The following is a 20,784-nucleotide window of genomic DNA, read 5'->3' on the forward strand; positions in this document are numbered from 1 at the left end:
CTTTAAATTGGGATTTGCACAAGTTTTAGGAAACATTAAATGCAGTTCTTATCAGTTAGATATGAAGTTAATTAATCAGAAACTGTGTTTATTGGGTTCCCCAAAATAAATTTAAAAAAGAATGGGTATCAGACTTTTTGTGCTGATTTTGCAGGTCTTTTTGACTCAAGTTCAAATTCTCTACAGCCCTTTTCTAGTCTCGAGTTACATGTTAGTCCAGCTTTGGAGAAAACTTTATAAAAATGTAAATGAAATGTGGAACATATTCCAAAAAATACAGAACTTTTATAAATATCTAACTTGGGGATCATTTAAGAAAATCATTCTATGAAGGTGGAATAATAAAGGATGGATTCAAGAGATGTGTGCTTTGTTGATTCCTGAAAAGTCTGAAGATATTGTAGAGAAGATAGGTATTGTTACTTTAGGGTTTAAATGTTAGATGTCTATTAACAGCACATATGGTTTAAAAAAAATCAGCTTATCACTAATATATATGATTGTGTATGTAGATTTTTGTATGACCCTTACTATATTGTTTTTAATTTTGTTAAAAAAGAGAAAAGAAAGATAAAATGACCCACTTCCCCTCTTCTCTTGGTCTTTCCATCCTTTGCAAGAAAAGTGGAGAGTCCAAAGAAAAGTGGGAACTCTGTCTCTTATGCACCCCATCGCCTTCTTTTCCCATGAGGAAGAGATAAATGATAGATAAATGACAGAACTGGAGAAAGGCTTTTTCTGGTGCAATGCTTCAGTCCCATCCAAGGGATTAGAGAACTAACAGCACCAAAAGTATTTTTCCTACCCAGCCTCTGCCCTACCTGGCTCTCAAAATAAAATGTGGTTATTTTGTACCACATTTGCTTAAGGGGTCCTAAGTGCGATTTTCTTTCTTCTGGCTCCCATGAAGAACAACAGCACTGCTGCTGTGTCAAAACGTGCAAAATGAGGCAAGGGCACATTGTTGAATGCCTCTGGTGGAAAAGAGATACAATATTACACGTGAAGACTAGCATATCTTCTACCATTTAACCACATCTTGTTATTCCCTTTTTTCCATTACATTTTTTTTTGATTTTGGACTGCAAGCTGTGTGCTCCAACTCCTGTTCCTGGTAAAATGTCGTAATAGTCCTGTTTTCGTAATAATGGGTAAATGAGTTTCCATCACCTCCGCCCATGCAAAAGCACATCTACATCTGTGCAAAGTCTTTATAAATCTATGCTCATCGGCTGGATATGTTCTTTAAACATCCCGCCGCTTCCCTTGCCTGTCAACTCTCCGCACTTCATTCTGATGGTAAAAAAAACACACACACACAACGTCCAGGGTTCTTTTTAAACTCGGGTGTTTGAAGTTAGTTATTATCTGGGTTTCTACGCCCGTCCGTTCCGAAAGTCGAGTCTTAGAAATAGAATTTCTCAAATTCAGGACTGTACTATACCACTCTGACTTCTAGGCAGGGCGATATACCTTTTAAATTCCACTACAATACGTCAACTCCCAGAGAGGCAATAAAAAAACCATCTCTTCTTTTAACAGTTGGACTTGAACGCCCGCCTTAGCGGAACAGCGGACGAATCACTAACTCCAACAACGTAAGCCACGCCCGAACGACTCGCCCTCTTTCAAGATGGCCGCGCAGCGCACGGCGCCCGTCTTGCGTCATAACCGCCTCTCCGGTGGCTTTGCCCTTTTCCAGAATGGCCGCACCGCGAACGTCGCCAGCCTCCTCGGACTGAGAGGCACGGAGGAAGTTCGAGGGGAGGGGAGGGGAGGGGAGGGAAGTAACCTCCTTTTCCTCGTCCCGCGTCCAGCCCGAGCGCGTCGGAAGGAAGCTGCGGTGGGGCGGGGAAGGTGCGTTTCCACCGGGCGGGGGGGGGGGGCGGGCAGGGGAGAGGGAGGGAGGGGGGCGTGTGCGCCTGTTGGCCGGCGGATGGTTGGCGATTAAAAGAAGGGGGAAAAAAACTTTATAGAGAAGGAGCAACGAGACAGAGAGGCGTTGCGGCTTAGTGGCGCCCGGAGGGACACCTGCCGAGGCTCTTTTGAAGTTGAACGCAAGGGAGAAGCGAGGGAGGTGAGTGGCTTCTTTGCGGAGTTGGGGGCAGCTTGCTTGCCCGCCTTTGGCCCCTTATCATATATAGCCCGCTGGTCTCGGCCCCCTTCCTCGAGGTCCAACCGCGTTTCCTTTGTGAGAGAGGCTGCTGTGGGTCGGTTGGGAGCGCTGGGCAGAGGCTGTTGGTGCCCTGCGTGGGATGCCAGGCTGCAACGAGCCAGCACGGGAGCTTTCCCTGCGGAGGTTGCCGCAGTAACCGCTGGAAGGATGGGCGAAGGGTGTGGAGGCGAGCATGGGGCTCCTTAGCCGCCCAGCCGAGGGCATGGTGGTGCACCTAGCCTTCTGGAATACATTAGGCCTCAGAGCCTGACCAGATGTGTGGCATTTTTAACCTAAAACTAGCACTTTTCAATCTTGTTTCCTCCCTCCCCCCGTATATATTGTATTAAAGTAATCCCCCTCCTTTTTTTTTGGTAAATGACTCAGGTTGAGAATCGATGGTCATGTATGTATGCAGGTATATCCCTATAAAGCCCGAGTATAAGAGTTAAAACTGTAAATTTTTGTGTTATACCATAGAGGGGAGATGTCAAATATTTCTCATTGTGGGAAAGTATGCAGGGTGAATGGCCTCTTGTCTTACTTGTTTATGAAATTTCTTCTAGTTTTGTTAAAATCAAACAGGAGTAAAATAACTGGGATTTTTTTTTTTTTTTTTAGGATTTCAAGTTAGGGTTTTTAGGCTTTCAAGTTCATAATGTTAGTGTCGACCTTCAGCAAGAGTCTGTGAAAATGCAGATTATTGCAGTCATATATAATATATAATCTAGTTTTTTTTTTCTTAAGGTGTGATGGGGGGGCAGTGATAACATGTATATTACAGTGGAGAAAGTGAAGTGCTAATTTCTACCTAGGAACATGTAAATATTATTCTGGTTTTTTTCTTTAACATTATGTACTACAGGATCTGTTCTCAAAATTTCATTTTTGGTCACTATGTAATTATGGTTCCACTTAGGACATAAACATGCAGGATCTCATTGCCTGTCAGTATTTGGAAATATTTGGCAATCCAATCCAGACGTTATGTTCCTCCTCTGGAGTTTTAACTAATCAGAATTAAACTATTCTGATTATAATCCTGTAGCTCCCAGAGGGCAAGGCACCCTCTGCCATACAGGGAAGCTAAGCTGTTCAAGTTAAATGTCTGCAGCTGTTGCTTCTCTGTGAAGAGGGCAAAAAGGAATGTGTGGGGCCTATGACAGGGAAGTTGGAAACAAAGTTATATTTTCCCATCACTTCCATCCCAAAGTAGGGAATAAAGGCCTTGAGCTCAGAAGGTTATATACTTTATCTTCTGGCCCACTTGGAAAAATGAGGAAATAGGAAGAGAAGAAACTAAATTAAAAAACCCATCCCTACCTTTCAGCTTTCTAGTGAAATTAGTAATTTATTTCCCCTGCCCTTTTTGGATTGCTCAGTTAAAGACATATTCATCAGTCATTGCTTCTTTGCATTAGTCATTTATCTAGTTCACCATTTATTATCTAGCCAAACTATTTGGAAAAGTTGCGGTTTGACAGGGATTTATTTATTTTATCTATTATCTAGCCAAAATATTTGGACAAGTTGTGGTTTGACAATGATTTAATTGCTAAAATATTTTTCCTAAAATATCTCAAGAGTTGTTTCATGATTAGGTAAATACAGTTGCTTCTTGTGTTGTTGCTGAAATTGAGTTGGTTCTTGAGTACTTAAAAACTGAAAGGGGTGTAACTTGAACACGGTGATGCATTCTGTGAGATGTTAAAACAATTAACTCCATTCTCTGTCAATACCTGTTAGTTCCAAAGTAGAAAATATTTTTTCTTTGCATGATAAGATATGACAAGAAATGGATATTATTTATTAGAAATGCCAACCAGGGCTGGTCTTTTATTTTTTTGTGTGTATTCTTCACTGCTGAATTTATTTATGTTAGATAAACCGTGTTTTAATGAGCCTTGTTAGGCTCAAAAGATATTAGCTATTTCTCTTAATTTAGTATTTCTCAATGAGGCAACTAACTTCAAGATGTACAGATTTCCAGAATTTCCAAGCCAGCATGGCCATAGTTAATAATGCTGGGAATGGAACTCCACACATCTTAAAGTTGCTCAGTTGGAGAAATGTTACTTTAGTTCTTAAAGATAGGGACTGCTGGGCCTAAATGACTTCAGATCCATAAGCCTCTCCAGGGAGACTGAACATTTGATTAGCATGTTGCAATGACAGCACAGGACTAAAAGTTTGTTCCCAATTGAAATCATTTTGTATTCTAGAGAGTATGCTGTTTGAGATATATTCTGATAGTCATTTTATTTTTGGTGTGGGGGAAGGTTAACCTGAAATTAACAACTTTCCCCCCCACAATTCCGCGCTCTAGCTACATAGAACTTGAAGTTGCAGAAGATTCTTGGATATGTCTTCTTGCGTTATTAGTGTTCTTCAGAGAGTGATTTTCCCTCTGGTTCAGCAACTGGGTGAAACACTTGGAGGGAAAAGGAATAGCTGATCAAAAGTACTTAGTACTTGGTAATAATCATTCTAGTGGGCATAGCTCATGTTCTGCAGGCCAAAGGCATCTGGATCAAGCATTCATGTCTTTTATCATTTGCTTGAGATCTGCAGGTTTGAACTTACTTGTGCACTACAGAATATATTTGGGTTTCATTTAAAACATAGTGTCAGGAGGATATTGTAATTGAAATACATTACTTTTAAAAATAATTTTAGTAAAAGTTTTAAAAAACATAAGGTAAAAATTAAATGTAAAAAGATACAAAATATACAAAAGAATATGAAGAAAAGTAATACAAAATAACATGAAGGAAAAAAAAGCCAGTTTGATCTTTTGATTAGGGCAGGGGTCCCCAACCCCGAGGCTGTGGCTCACTACTGGGCTGTGGCCTATTCAGAATTCAGCTACGTGAGTGGCGCACATACGCAGTGCAACTTGCATGAATGGCGGGCTGGCGGGCGCTTACGCATGTGTCGTGCTAGCCTGCCATTTGCACAAGTCAAGTTCCACATGCATGTATGTGTACTCTAGCCAGCTACTTGCTCAGCCCAATTCCAAATAGGTCATGTGGCCCAGCTGGATCACCAAGCCACAAAGGTTGGGGACCGCTGGGTTAAGGTACCAGGCTAGAAATCAGAAAACTATGAGTTTATTTAGTTATAAAATTTATTGGCTTCCCTCAGAGGTGGTACTCAACAGGTACTGACCAGTTCTGGAGAACCGGTAGGGGAAATTTTGAATAGTTCAGAGAACTGGCAAATACCACCTCTGACTGGAGATTTTACAGTATCCTTCCCCTGCCACGCCCACAGAACCAGTAGTAAAAAAAATTGAATCCCATCACTGGCTGCCCTTCTTACTACAGCGTAACTTACAGTCAATTCTTGTCCTGCCTTTCACATGAAAGCCCACTTCACAGGATGTTGTTGTAAGGAAAGTAGGAGTAGGGAGGAGTATTGGATATGTTTACCTCTTTAAATTATGTATAAAAATAAAGGCAGGATATAAATAAGGGATCGAAAGAGTAAGAAATCAAAGAGAAAGCTAAAAGTCAAGAAAGGAATAAAACTAAAAATAAAATAGAAAGAAAAAAGATACAAAGAAAAATATAAATTGACATCTTTCAAAGCAGTTGTAAATAGATAGGTATGCTCAGAGTCAGTTTGGTATATAGTACTGAGCATTAGACTAGAAACCATGAGATTGTGAGTTCTAATCCTGCCTTAGGCACAAAACCAGCTGGGTGAATTTGGGCCAGATACTCTGTCTCAATTTTAGGAAGTAGGCAGTGGCAAACAACTTCTGAAAAATGAAAACTTGCCAAGAAAACTACAGGGACTTGTATAGATAACCTCTGAAAATTGGATACAATTGACGGGAAGAAAACTAAATCTTTTGTTCTTGCTTGGAGAAAAAGGAGAAAAATAAGATGCTGAACGTACATCCTTTCGTTTTTTTTATAATATACCCTTTTACCATTTGCTTTTTTTTACTAATACATATTTTCATGTATTAGGATATTATGAAAAAGCTCATTCTTTCTTCCCTTAAATTCTTAAATCTCTTTCTCATGATACCACAAGGGCTACTTAAAGAATTAGGACATGAGCTTGTAATCCTTTCTATGGAAAGTACTTCTGGCTGCAGCCTGGTTTTCTCTGTTGCATTGGACCTTATTGTGGTAAAATTGTGGCCATGTAAATTGCAGGGGGTGAGTAACTCTTGGCCGGCTGTGTTTCAGCAGCAAATGAAATGATCAGGAACCACTTATGCATGTTGGTAAATATAGAAGTTTAGCAGAAGCATGGAGAAGTTTTTAATGATTAATACTCAATCAAGACACTCCCCAAAGCTTCTGTAAACATTCTCTTTCTTCTGGTTAGCTCTCTTAATGTTCCCCATCATCTGATTAACTTGTAAAATTGCAGACGTTGCTAGAGGGGAAAAAGTAATCACCAAGTAATATGCTAATTTAAGCAGTCATATTTAAACCAAAAGGGATAAGAGGATAAGTGTGTGTTGTGTGCTTTATGTATGTATGCATCCATGCATGATTCTCACAGAGTTCTCTTTAGTAAGATTTATTGAGGTAAGATGTTCCCAAAATTCCAGAAACTGAATTCCATTTATAACCAACGTGTGCCCAAGTACACTGGGCTGAAGATTTTCTTTTTTGTTTCTTTATAACAGTTCCCCAATGATCTAATGGGAAGAATGATTGGGAATTTGGCAGCATAAAAATATAGTAAATTATTATTAATGTCTCTGATCACAGAAAAACAGCAACTGGATATTTATATATAAATATTCTGAACCCTAATCAGATTGGGATTTGGGTATTGCACATACATATATGCATATCATACAAAAAGACAGCTCTTTTTTATTTTGAATGTCAATAAGGTAGACTAAATCTTGAGACACTGGAATAATCTGTAATTTCCATGTTCAATCCTATCCTAGTGCTACTGCTAATCCTGTATCTTTAATAAGGTCCTTTCTTAGGATAATAGTGGGCAATATCCTGTTTATCACCAATAGTTATGTGAAAAGAATCTTTTTTTCCTTTTCCTTTCCCCTCAGCCCAGGAAACAGAAGGAAATATTTATTTTCATCTGATGGCTAATTAATAATTCCCCAAATCTTGAAGTGAGAATTTGATTTTGGCTTCTTTGAATTTACTAAATTGTCTCAAAAAAAGTATAAACCAATCAATAAATCAGAAGAAGAAAACACAGCTTTCTGCTCTGTTATGAAATTCCTGACTTTTTTTTTCTGTACCATTATCTAAAAGAAACTAAGCTATTTCTATCACACGAAGTCAGCAAATAGCAGCCCAGTACTGCATAGGAAGATCACTTTAAAAAAAAAACTTCCTTAGTTTTTATTTTTATTTTCTCAAGAAAGGAACTTCTATATTAATTTTTTGTTCGCACTTTTTAAGCCAAGCTCTTCACGATTCTGTGGTTTTAACACATGAATGTATGTATGAATGCTACATTTCTAAACTTTTTGATTCTTAGTTGTGACAAGAAGCTTTAATGGGTGCAACTTATTTTAATTTTCCACTTTTTTCTTCTATCCCTAACTCTGTATGCCATTGAAGTGAATCATTTTTTAAATCCTCCAGTTCTTCGTTGACCTCATTCTTTGATTTTTTTTATCATTTCACTGAGTGTATTAATTTTTTCTTAGATGGTTCACTAAAATTTCTGTATAACTGAATTGTAATTGGTGAACATAATGTGCTTATTTGATATCAAGTAATCCCAAATTTGATTTAATAAATTGAATTGGTTATACTTCCATTTTTTTGGATTTTCAACAGCTGTTTAATAAATTTATTCATCTATAATATTCAGTGGATACAGAATTAATATTGGAGGAGGCCCAAGCTTGTAGCAATAGAATTAATAGAAATATTGGTTTGCATTTTGAGCCTATCTTTATTTTCAGTTCCTAGTAGATGAAAAAAAGAAATAGAAGTTTTAAATGTTTATACTTCATGAAGTGAATGAGGGACTTGAGATGCTTTCATGTTTACTTAAATTAAGTACCATTGAATTAACTAAGTGTGTGTATGTGAGTGTGTAGTGACGTTTCGGCAGAATCTCATCTGCCATCATCAGGCTTCTGTATTGTGTTTGTCTGGGAGTCAGGCTTTCACAGCCATTTCTGTTTTAAACTCCAAGACCAATAAACGCAAACTCCAAGACCAATAAACACAGACCAAGACTCCCAACCAATCAGGATGAAGAAAAAAACATTCTAACACAGCAGTAGGCTAGCACCAAATTTAAAACAGAAACGGCTGTCAAAGCCTGACTCATAGACAAACACAATACACAAGCCTGATGATGGCAGATGAGATTCTGCCAAAACATTGCTACAACTTTAAAAGCACAACTATAATGACGTGGGAAAATACCCGAACAAAGCTGAATACCATACATATAGATACCTGCAAAAACTTAAGAAAACAAGTGTATGTATGTATGTCAGGGATGGCAATTTTCTCAAGTGGCAAAACCAATAGGCTCCTTGTTGCTCTTTGGCGGAGATCTTATTGGTCCCTGTTGTGTTTGGAGTTGAGCTTCTTCTTGATGACTTTGACGGCTGGCAGTGACATGTTTAGGGAGGAAAGATGGGGAGCCTCACCTCACCTCACCTCAGACCAGCCAGCCCCATCCTTCACTCTTCTGCTGTGGCTGCCATATTCCTGCTCACTGGCTATCTCTTGGCCACGCTTTGACTGAGGTAGCTGAGTCCAGGTCCCCTCGTGATGACCACCACCACCGCTTTCTCAGGCTTCTCTAGGTGAGGGATGAGCGCTGTGAAGGTGAAGAGAAGCCCTTTCTCCCCTCACCTTCTTGCGGCCCCCAGTCGACTGAAGGAGCGCACAGTGATTGCATAGAATTGGACCCAATTCTGTGGCGTTCTTATTTACGTTTGATTTCTAATTTCTGACTGACCTCATGCTGGGACAATCAAAGGACTTGGAGGTGCAAATTGGGGGCTGTAAAATGCTCAGATCTTACACACACACACACACACACACACACACACACACACACACACACACAGAGTTCGCTGTTCAGCTTGCAGTAATTTTGCTCAGTTCATAAGATCTATTCCACAACTTGCATTATGTACCCTCTCTTGATTTTTTCTGTTGTAGAAGGCATCTGTCAGCAGGAGAGAAAATGGAATTTTCAGTGATTTCCCCACAGACTCTCCCATGGCCCCTCTCACATATCTTAAGAAGGATCTGAATCTTTGGAACAGTTGAGAATGTAGGGAGTGGCAGTGAGTGAGGGAGAAATTTCTGAAAACTGTGCACCTCCATCTTGACAGAAGAAGCAAACTTGCTTTTGTTTCTGCCCCAGATATTCTTGATTATTATGCCAAGCAACTGTAATGCCATTAAAATATTTTGGGGGGTAACTAAGTTAATTTGAATTGTATCTTATGCCATATTTGCACGGATGGAGGTCTTTAATTTCAATAATGCCTTTCTGGGATTTGAATGAAGTTCATAATATTCACATTGAAATTCTAATGAAATATTAATCAGCTCTTAGACTCTCCATTCTAAAACTGCAGTTGCTAATGATAGTCATCTAATTGGTAGTAAATGTTTTATTTTTATTTATTTAATATTAATTAAAGAAGGGATGGAACTTTACTAGTTTCCATGGCTACTTGATATTTTACAGTGGATTTCTTTTGGAAAGCTTTACCTAATAATTTAAAATTCACAGAAAAATGTATACTCTAGCACAAAACCAATTATATATGTAAAGTGAAAATGTGGAAGTATATTTGAAAACTATTCTATGTGGGTTAGTGATGAGTCATTTGGATAACTAGAATATAGTTTGAAATACCTTAATACTTTTAGAGTTACACTGTGGGTGAATTTTTAATTAAAAACACAAATGCTTTACTTCTAGCTGTGAATTCCATTACAAGATTGGTTATAAGTTACCAAAGCAACCCATCTCCACAAATAAAGCAATGGGTGGAATCATTTCCAGATGGCGGGTAAGTAAATCTTCTCAATTGGAGGTATATTTTTTTTGTATGGCAGGAAGGAGAGTATCTCAGATGAATTTTTAAGTTGTTCTGTAATGTAGAACAACTTGGTGAGTTTAGCTACAGCAGAATCATATTTATCAGTGTATTGGTTGCTCTTATTTCTATTTATATGATTAGTTTTCCAATGAAGATAAGCAGCTCTTAAAATCAGAAGGCTATGCATTCCTTTTATGCAGTGTTAAAGTGTGTCTATTTATTGTGGAATGATATGCCTGAGGTCAGTGGTCCCCAACCTGTCTGACAGCAGGAACCTATTTCAGAAGAAAAATTGTCTTCCATCAATTAGGGGGACAGGGGATGGTTTCATGTGCATCCCACATCCTGCCCATGTGCAAATGAAGCTTTGCTCACTTACTTGCTACTGGCGCAGCCTAGTTCTTAACAGGCCACAGGCTGGTACTGATCTGTGGGCCGGGGGTGGGTGGGGGTTGGTCCCTGCTTAGATGATGTTGTAGGGAGAAAATATTGCTAATAACTAAGGAGCTGTCTAGAGAAATGGTGAAGTTCAATTTGTTATGTTTTAGCATTTTGCAATACAAGAATGTAGCTGCTTAATGAAAGACCACATATAACAGGCAACTTCGTTTATGGAGTTCTCCCTTTTTCGGAATCATTAACAAGAATAGCATTGATATCCTGCTTCCTTGAATTTGAAGTGCATCTCATGGGAGACTTTGATAAGAATACACAAATCATATCAATGAATTTTCAAGTTGGAGATGGTAGCCCAGAATAAGAATAGTAGCTTGAGTTTGAAGATATTTCTGGTTTATAATGAACTCTGCCTGTTAAAAATGTATAAATCACATATAGGGTATCATGTTTATACTTTAAACATAATTTAATAATCTTATTAGTCCTGCTTTAAAAAATGGATGTCATTAGCTTGTATTTATGTATGAGGAATATGTTTCGTTTTAAATGCAAGCAAATATTATTTTTCAGATCTGTATAATCTAAGAAAAACCCTTCTATTTATATAGTTTCTTTGCACATGTAGAAAAAGGATTTTTTTCTATTTATGTGCAAATGTGTATGGCGGTGAAATGTTGAAGATAATACAGTATAATAGGATGTATCTGCATATATTTTTTTGCTATGTATGCATCATATTTATATCCCACCCTTCTTTTTAAAAGCTCTCAGTGCGGCATTTATAGTAATAATGTGATGTATTTGCACATTAATCCTGGGAAGTAGGTTCAGGTTGACAGATACTGAGTCACTGAAGGCCACCTGCAAATTTCATGGCAGAATTGAGATTTTGTACTCAAGTCTCTCTGGCATACTACACCACCAGTTTATTGCACTGATTGCACTGTTGAAGGAAGAACTTACATTTACTGCAGTTTGATCTACTGCATTGTAACTGTAGAGTCTGGAAATTTCTGTAACTGAAATTTGTCCTCAACCTGATAGAAATGCATAGAAATCTATTACTAAATAAGTATCCCTAAACACTAGTATTGCAAAAAGCTTTCTGTAATCCCCCATCTTTCTTTCTTTCTTTCTTTCTTTCTTTCTTTCTTTCTTTCTTTCTTTCTTTCTTTCTTTCTTTCTTTCTTTCTTTCTTTCTTTCTTTCTTTCTTTCTTTCTTTCTTTCTTTGTCTCTCTCTCTTTCCCTCACTCCTCTCCCTCTCTCCAGAGCCTTCAGACAAGGTTTTATGTACTTCTTTTCACAGGTGTGCAAGATCACAGTTAAGATTAGTACAACTGAAAAAAAACTGAGGGACAGATTTTGGCCTATAAGACTTTATAGATATGTATTAATTATCTAGATATTTAGTGATTAGATATCTGTGTATTTAGATATCTAATCTTTAGATATTCTTCAATCCAATTTCCTCTTCTTTTTAAGAATTAGAATGTTGTAAGAAAAAGATTCGGATTCACTTTTATATGTAGGACCCTAGGATACAAGTTTGTATGAGAGTTGTTGTGGTGGTCTCTCATGGTTTCTGTGTAGAGATGCGATGAACATAAATGTTCATTTGCATTCCCATCATTCTGAAACATTTCCTTTCCATTGTAAAGGAAATGTCTCTGTGAATGTGAGAGAAAAGAAAGGGAGAACTTTCAGTATATATATTATTTATGTGGTTGCATACAATATTTGTTTTTCTTAGGAGGTTAGAGCAACCTGTTGTCTTTTCTATTTTCTCACTATTGGAAGGCTGGTGTTGGTGGTTGAATCCTATGGCTGCAGGGCCTCCTTCAAACCTGTCTTGGCATGACCCTTTTTGTTTCAGCTTCATTGGAGCACTGATAACAAGTGGAGCAGTGACAGTTTTCTTGAGACTTTTGTCCATGTCCTATATTTATAGATTCCAGGCTTGCAAAATTGTCTTGCTTCTAGTGTATCCTTCCATAGATAAAGAGGACAGCTTTTATCTTTAAATAAATTTATTTAATTCTGCATAACTGGACAAACCTGTTCAAGATTCAAGAGGCCCTTATCACAATCCTTACGACAAAGTGTAATCTTCTGTTGTATTTATGGAAAGTATAGAAAGATAATTAATATGTACATTAAAATTTACTAAAATATACAACTTGATTAATTAAAATTTTCCATATACTAATTTATTTATTTTTCTTCATCCTTTTTAAAATCTTCCATAAACTAGTTTTTTTTCACTTCTGAAAATTCCGATTAAACTTTAACATATCCTAGTCAAGGAACATCTTTCTCTCTCTCTGTCTTCTCCTTCCCTCCCTCTCCTCCCCCCCCACCAAAGCATTCACCATCATTTTAGGTCACCCAGAAGTCAAAGTTATTACTCTATAGACCTGGGAAATTGCTTCATTTGGGATGGTCTCAGTCAAGTGAAATTTGTTACTTCAATGATCTGTTCTTGTACATCGTAATATTGATTTTGAGGATGTGTGCTGCTCAGAGCATGCAGTGCCAAGAAACGTGTTATGCAATTTGTTCTCTTAGAAATTGGGGCCCTTTCTCCAAGTTGAAGTTTTTGCTTTCTTACTGTATTGCATTTCTTTGTATTGCATGCTATCTGTATTGCATGCTATCTGTGGAGGCAGATAAAGTTATGGGAAAAGTTAGAGTGCATGTGCTACAAATGCTTCTTCATATATGCACTTTTGGCCACCTTAACATGAGGTGACTGGGGAAGTAAGTTATATAAGCAGAGAAAAAGTTTGCAAGGGAGTCTGCTATTACTCAAATTATTACAACTCTCTCCTTCTCTAAATTTCTAATTTTTGTTTGTTTGATAGTATTTATTATCTAGTCGGGGTAATATTTCACAGCTTTTTCCTTTCATTTATAAGCAGGCAAAACCTTCCACTGTAGAAGTATTGGAAAAACTTGATAAGGTAAGATTTTCTTTTAATACTGTTTTTATGAACTGAAAGACTTTAATTATCTTTTCAGGTGTCACATTATATGTAGTTTAAGTTGGATAATATAAAAAAATTGTGGGTGATTATTTAGAGCAGGGGTGTCAAACTCGATTTCATTGAGGGATGCATCAGGGTTGTGTTTGACCTCTGGGGCGCCAGAGTGGGTGTGGCCAAGGTGGGTGTGGCCAGCTTGATGTCACTCTTGTTGGGCACACCTGTAGTGGCCCAAGTGCTCTGCTAGAGAAAACGAGCTCCTGAACCCTGTTTCGGCTGCGACAGCCTCCTGCAACCCTCCGCCAGCAACAATGAAGCTGGGAGGGTCGCCTGCGGTGCTTCTGAGCTCCATTTTTGGCTCCAACGCCCTCCTGCAATCGAAAATGGAGCTTGGGAGGGTTGCATGTGGCCCTCCCAAGCTCCATTATTGCTGGCAGAGGCACTGCTGGCCAGTCCTTCACTGATTTCAGGGTGGCCCTGCGGGCTGATTTAAGCACCTCATGGACCGAATCCAGCCCCCGGGCCTTGAGTTTGACACCTCTGAGTTAGAGTGTCTTTACATATGTTACAAGCATAAACATTCTAGGTAGGAGCAGGCTGTTTGAGAATAAATAAAAATGGAAATTTATAAAATGCTGAATTTTAGGAGGAAAGTGCTTAAGGGGAAATAAAAGAGACTGTACATTCTTCATTGTTGTCAAGGACTCCCTTTTTCCTAGAGTGGGACAAATGATTAACAAATTAATTCACCTGTTAAATTTAGTAAAAATACTTCCATGTAAGTAATACTTATGATTGGTGCAGTGGTTAAGGAATCAGACTAGACAATAGGAGACCATGAGTTCTAATTCCATCTTGGATCCAAATCCATCGGGCCAGTCATACTCTCTCTGTACCCTATGGAGGAGACAATGGCAAACTATTTTTGAAATCTTGCTAAGAAAACTGGACTAAATTGGATTGGACTAGATTAGTCCAATCGATGACCGGGTGTAAACATTGACTTGGTGCCACAGTGTGATACAAAATAATAGTTAAGATATTAGATTAATGTATGTTTGTGCTTATTCAGAATGACAGCTAATCCTTGTTTAGCAACCTCAATTGGTTCTGATGACATGGTTGCTAAGTGAACCACATGACTGAGAGACAGAAATGCTGTGAAGCTTACTGGTTGTTGGCCTCTCATTTAGATAAAATCATTCTTACTCTAATGTGGTTTTTTTTGGTCAGGTGCAGAAATTTAGGCGTAAATCTGGGCATTTGTCAGAAAATAATATTTTTACTAACATTTATTACCATCATATTTGCTAACAAGGACTACCACAGTCAAATGCATTTATTTATTTTTACATAATAAACTAAGACTATAAACATAAGACTATATGCTTTTGAGCTTTCTGGTTTCTGCAGTTTCTACAGGCATGTTGGATATTCTTGAAGTGAAGATAATTATGTATAACTTATTCCCTTTTTATATAGGAGAATGTAAAATCTACCTCATTATTTTTTTTCATCCCTTCTTCTTACACAGATGTTTCTTCATGCTGCCCCATCCTTCGTATGTGTACTAAGTGAGGGTTATGCATATGTTTCTGAACACAAATCATAAACAGGTTTAGAATGTTATTCAGTACATTATCTCATTATCTAATTTTTCAGATGAAAGTTTTAGAAAGTTAAAATGCTGCCAAGATATACAAATATAAATATTTTTATATTTACAGGATATCCAGTCACTGGAAGAGTTCAGAGAGAAAAATCAGAGGCAGCAGAAGCTATGGGTTGGAAGATTTCTCCTCTATTCATCTGTCCTCTATCTTCTTATTTGCTTAGTTATTTATTTGTGGTACCTTCCTGATGAATGGACTGCTCGATTTATTATGACTCTTCCACTTTTTGCGTTTCCTCTGATGTAAGTAAAATATTCGTGTTTTATAACATTCCCGTTATATTTACAGAAGAAAGAGTTGAAAGAATGCTGTGGGTTCTCCTTGAAATAGAGTGTTATCCTGAGCTCTCTGCAGCTATCCAGAACTTGTAAACAAGGAATCAGGAAACAGTTTTTTTCCATAGACTAAGCAGGACCTCTGAGAAGTTCATAATGAATATAGAAGCCCAGTAACCTTCTGTTGTTATTTTTGAACAAGACATGCTCTGATATATAATTTTTGCCACAAGATAGGTGGTAAATAAATTAAATAAATAATGATAATTTTATATTCCATTAATTTGTGTATTCACCATCTGAAATGTTATCCATTTGTTCCGGCAATCAGTATGTCCCATGGGAAGAAGTACTTTCCTTTGCCCATTCTACGAGTTACTGAATGATCCCAATTTCTAATGCTGTAAGAAATAAGTAATATTTTTATTATTTACTATTATTATTATATGCTCCCCCTATGATAATTTCCCCACCTAAATTAAATAATTTTAAAGTTGCAGCTTTTTCTACATGGTGCTGTTCTGGACTCTTAGAACTCTTTTTGATTTACCATAGCCATTTTGAGGTACAAAACCCACGCTCTGCATAGTTTTCACAAGATATTCACATTATAGATTTGTAAATTTCTGCTAGAAGGAAATATTTTGTTCAGCTTTAAAAAAAGAAAATAAAGTTTTCTGAGACTAAGAAAATAACCTTCCACACAGAATGGGCAAGTGTTTGGCCCGAACTTGCATATGATTCCAGACAAGGCGGCCCCAATCCGTGGGCTGCATGTGACCCTGGAAAGCTAGTAACACAGCTCTAAAACAACATTAACTTTTAACATATTATGCTATTTATATAAATTAACTGTGTTGCATATTGTATATGTAGCCTAAGACAATTCCTGTTCCTCAAGTGCGGCCCAGGCAAGCCAAAAGTTTGGTCACTTATGTCCTAGACTAATGTTTGGTGACTCCTGAAACACTTCAGAGTCTCTGACACAGAAATATACTGATTGTATTTATGGCAATCACAACTAGGAGAAGCTCAGGAATGCATGAGCTCAGTGAAATCATAGAGGACTCATGGGTTATAGGAACCCTTGGAATAATTAGACCAAGACCCAAGAACACTGACCCTCAATCAACAGCCCTGGTCAGGATGGTTAGGGACTTTTTAGAGCTTCGTTTTCTCTTATCCTATCTACTTGCTCGCTTGCCTGCTCTTAACATTTTCTTATAGCAGTAACAGTAATTGGATAGAATACAGATCAGTTTTCTCTCACTGGTTTATGAGAAGGACATTTTTTAAAAAAAGCCTCTGGAAAGGGAAAGAAAACCCCCAAATGCCACTCCTTTGTTTCTTCTTGTTTCTTTGGTAGTAGATTACCTATTTTGCAAGATCAGATAGAATTCGTCTCAGTTGTTTTTCTCCTGCTAGGAATGGCTAGCTGTTGACAACTTGTTTTTTCTTCCAGTCAAAATATGAATCTATGTGGAATATGTAGTTTGATCTAGTGCTAATACTGGAGCCTTAAGCAAAGTAAATAGTGCCTGCCTTTCTTGGCCTGTGGTTCCTAGAAAAATGCTGCCTTGGGCTATTCTCCAAGGGTCTGATAGTATTACTAATGCTGGCAAAGTTTGCTGACTTTCAGGAATTTGTTTGCTGCCTAGCTTAATGCAGGTATTTAAATTAGTTTTGAAAGTAAGATAATGAAGGCATTTTCAGTGATTTTGATATTTATATCTAAAATGTTCAGGTTAGTTTCTTTTAAATTCGAAACATCTATAGAATTGCCAAACATAAATGAAAAATATAGAGCTATTAGAAATATTTATATTTATATTCATATTATATTTAATATGTAAAGCTCTTTATGTATTGCAAATAGGCAAAAAGGGTTTGCAAATTACAGAGTGAAAATAGGGGCTATTTGGGGTCTGAAAATTTCCCACTTCAGAAAAGTTTGATAGTTTCAAAGTTATATTATTTTTCAAAGTATTTTTATTAAACATTTTAGATTTATTTATTTATTTAGTATGGCAAAAATGTTAAAAACATTTAAAAACATTTTAGAAAAGGTATACTATGATTGTATTATGTTTTCTTCTTTATTGTTGAATGCCATTTCCTGCATTCCAATAAAAGCATTTTTTTTCTCTGCAGAACCTTACAGCTAACTTTGATTGTACTGTTTAAGCCCCATAATATAGGCTGGATTTAATTCTTTTCACTTCAGATAGTGTAGCCGAAGTACACAGTGTGGACAGTGGATACTGAGATTATTGCGCTCACTAGAAGTATACCTATTTACATAGAAGGAAAATTCCAGAACATTTTCTGATGCTACGTTTTCTGGAAATTGTACACTTCTGGAGAGACAATATCTGAGCTGAAAAATTCAGATGGCTGCAAGATTGCAGCAAATCTAATTAATATCTATATTTCTACCATCCAAAGGTGGACAACTGAAATGATTTGAAAAAATGTTGATTCTGAAAAGCTTACTATGGTTTTTCTGATTCCTGTTAATCAGTCTGTATTGTGAAATGGCTAAAATGAAGCATTATATTTGCTGACAATGTATTGAAAGCTGTTCAACATTGCCATCTTGTCCATAATTTCAAATACAGCACAAGGGTGAACCAGCTTTACTCATACTAAAGAGCTTGCTATTTGGTTCACCAGAAACAAAAGTTTGTAACTGCATGTTTGTAACACAGAAATTTCTGCGGTACAGAAATTTGTCTTGTTTGTATAAATGTTTTTGTAAAAGAGACGAAGAAATACAGAAACTGTATTATTTTCTACTTGTCTTAAATTCTGGTTTTATTTGACATACAGTGATGGACTTTCAATAAAGCCAAGTATAAATGCAACAGAGTCCCAAAGTAGAGCATCTTAATTGGATGCAATTTATTAAGATAGGGAATGGATGAGCAGTTGGTTTTTGCCTTCCAATTCACAATCTGCAGGCTTTGCCTCTAATAACAAATTTTGCTGTCTTAATGACCTTACTTGAAACAAGTACATTCAGTGGACTTATAACATGAAATGAGGTGGTTACATAAGCACATGACTTTCTTGGCATTAGTGTCTTTTATTAAAATTGGGATTAGTTATGAAGTATTACAGAGAATACATTTTTACAAACAGTGACAATGTTCTGTTTGCTCTTATCTAGATTTTAATGCTGGATGTTCTTTCTCTCTTTTACCCTCTAACTTTTCTCTTCTCTTTAGCATTTGGTCTATAAGAACACTCCTCATCTTCTTTTTTTCAAAAAGAACAGAAAGAAATAGTGAGTATCTTTTTTTTCTTTTTTTTTTCTAGATCTTGTAAGAATAAACATGGTATTAATAGAGTGACATTGTATTCAGGTAATCCACACTTAATGATACTAATTGAGATCAGCAAATCTGCCCCTAATGATTGCTAAGTGGAAAACCATGTGACTATGATGGTGCTTTCTGGCTGGAAACAGACAAAACTATTCAATTAAACACCTTAAGCCTTTGTTCCCCCCATAACCACTATCCCACCCTCAAGTGCCTGCTTACTGTCTTGTTCACATCAAAAGCAATACAGTTGTGCCAACTCTCTGGGGATGGAAGCCATGGTTATGCTAGGGAAACAGCCTATTCTCTTGAAATCTCTTCCTCTCCCATCTCTTTGGGGGGGATAGAGGAGGGAAAAAAGCAAGGAATTTCTATAGGAAATATCTCCTTTACCTGACCCTTTCCCACTGCTGTTGTGAACTACTCTGTTTTTCCATACTCTGGACTATGGTTTCCTGATCTGTGTATAGATTTTGCATGAAGACAATGAGATGTTCTAGGATTTCCATTTTTGTTAGCAAATTCCATAACGTGACACAATTGACACAGTCAAAGACTTTTATAACTAATGAAGCATATGTTGACCTCTTTTGAGTATTCTTTGGCTTTCTCATTTATCCAGCACGCATCAGCAATAATGTCTCATGCTCCTTAACTTTTTCAAAAACCAGTTTGAATATCTGGCATCTCTCTTGTTGAGCTCTAATATGCTTCGAATAATCCTATTCGTTATTTTTCTAGTATCTGAAATTAAAGATATTATATGATAGTTTGCATATTTTGTTAAGTTTTTTTTCTTTACTATTGGAAGATTGGCCTCGTCCAATTGGTTGGCCATTGTATTGTTCTCCAGATTTGTTGTCATAGTTTAGTTACAATCTTTATTGATTCTTCTGTTGTTTTCTATATTTCTATAGATGCTATCTCAATTCTTTTAACCTTTCAGTTTGGTAATGACTGGGGCTGATTTGGTTTTGTGAACAGATGTCTTTGATTTTGAGATTTCTATTGTAGACAATTTCAGCATTCCCCATTCTATCTTTAAAATTTAGACAACTTTTGGAAAACTTTTCTTGTTTTTCATGCCTCTTTCCATCTTTACTGCCTTTACAGATATTACTGTAGTACTGTTTCTTGTCTCTTCTAATGGTTTTTTGAAATTCTTTGTTAAGTTCCTTCCTGAAAACTTTGGCTTCACTTTTCTTGGCAATTTCCACTGTTCTGGTATCCAGTGTACCTTCTTTTGTTTTTTTCCCCCCTAACTTTAGCAATCACCTTTCACATTCATTTTTAATGACTTCTTTAAATTCATCCCAGAGTTGCTCTGGTTCCTGATGAATGAGTTTGAACTTCAAAGTGATTGTTGATGTTCTCCTTGAAAATGTTGGGTATATGCTCAAGATCATACCATGGGAAGTGGTTGGCTTTCTTCTGCTGCTTTATCTTAACTTGGAAGTTGCCCATGAGTAGTTTTTGATCTGTTTCACAATCAGTTCCTGGCCATGTCTTTGCTATTATAACTAAGTCCTTCCGTCTTTTCACACACACACACACACACACACACACACACACACACACACACACACACTCCAGCTGGTGATGGCCATGTTTTGGCATTGTTTTGGTTGTTTGAAGACTCTGTTAGCAAGGAAAAATCATTAGACTGGCAGAAATTGTTAAGCCATTCTCCTGCTTCATTTTGAGTTCTTTAGGCCATATAATGCAAATTTCTGTATATAGAATGTGTACGCGTGTGCATGTGTATTTGTATGTGTGTATTTATGGCGTAAGACAGCCTATTGATCCTGGGGAAAAGGTACAAACAGCTGTAGAATATGCTATTTTCATATTCTTGCATGATTCATGCTATTACGTTGTTCTGTGAAAGGTATAAAATGTATATAGCATCTTAAATGACAAACTTTTCTTTATTCACAAACTT

The 20,784-nt window shown here is 37.1% G+C and overlaps 1 protein-coding gene across 5 annotated transcripts in view; it reads left to right on the forward strand.

The window, feature by feature from the left end:
- Nucleotides 1–1,635: 1,635 nt before the first annotated feature.
- LNPK (lunapark, ER junction formation factor) overlaps nt 1,636–20,784 on the forward strand; it is a 69,361-nt gene continuing 50,212 nt past the window's right edge. For 2 of the 5 annotated variants that reach the window (XM_087919901.1, XM_087919904.1), the window contains exons 1-5: nt 1,875–2,077; nt 10,070–10,160; nt 13,506–13,550; nt 15,299–15,486; nt 18,747–18,805. In XM_087919901.1, the coding sequence (XP_087776027.1) occupies nt 10,134–10,160; nt 13,506–13,550; nt 15,299–15,486; nt 18,747–18,805 (319 nt within the window). In that variant the 5' untranslated portion in view covers nt 1,875–2,077; nt 10,070–10,133. The other 3 variants (XM_087919902.1, XM_087919903.1, XM_087919905.1) reach the window with 3 other exon arrangements.

This window comes from Pseudonaja textilis, chromosome 1, assembly GCF_049901715.1.
Source record: "Pseudonaja textilis isolate UNSWEBS1 chromosome 1, rPseTex1.2, whole genome shotgun sequence".
Taxonomy (NCBI): domain Eukaryota; kingdom Metazoa; phylum Chordata; class Lepidosauria; order Squamata; family Elapidae; genus Pseudonaja; species Pseudonaja textilis.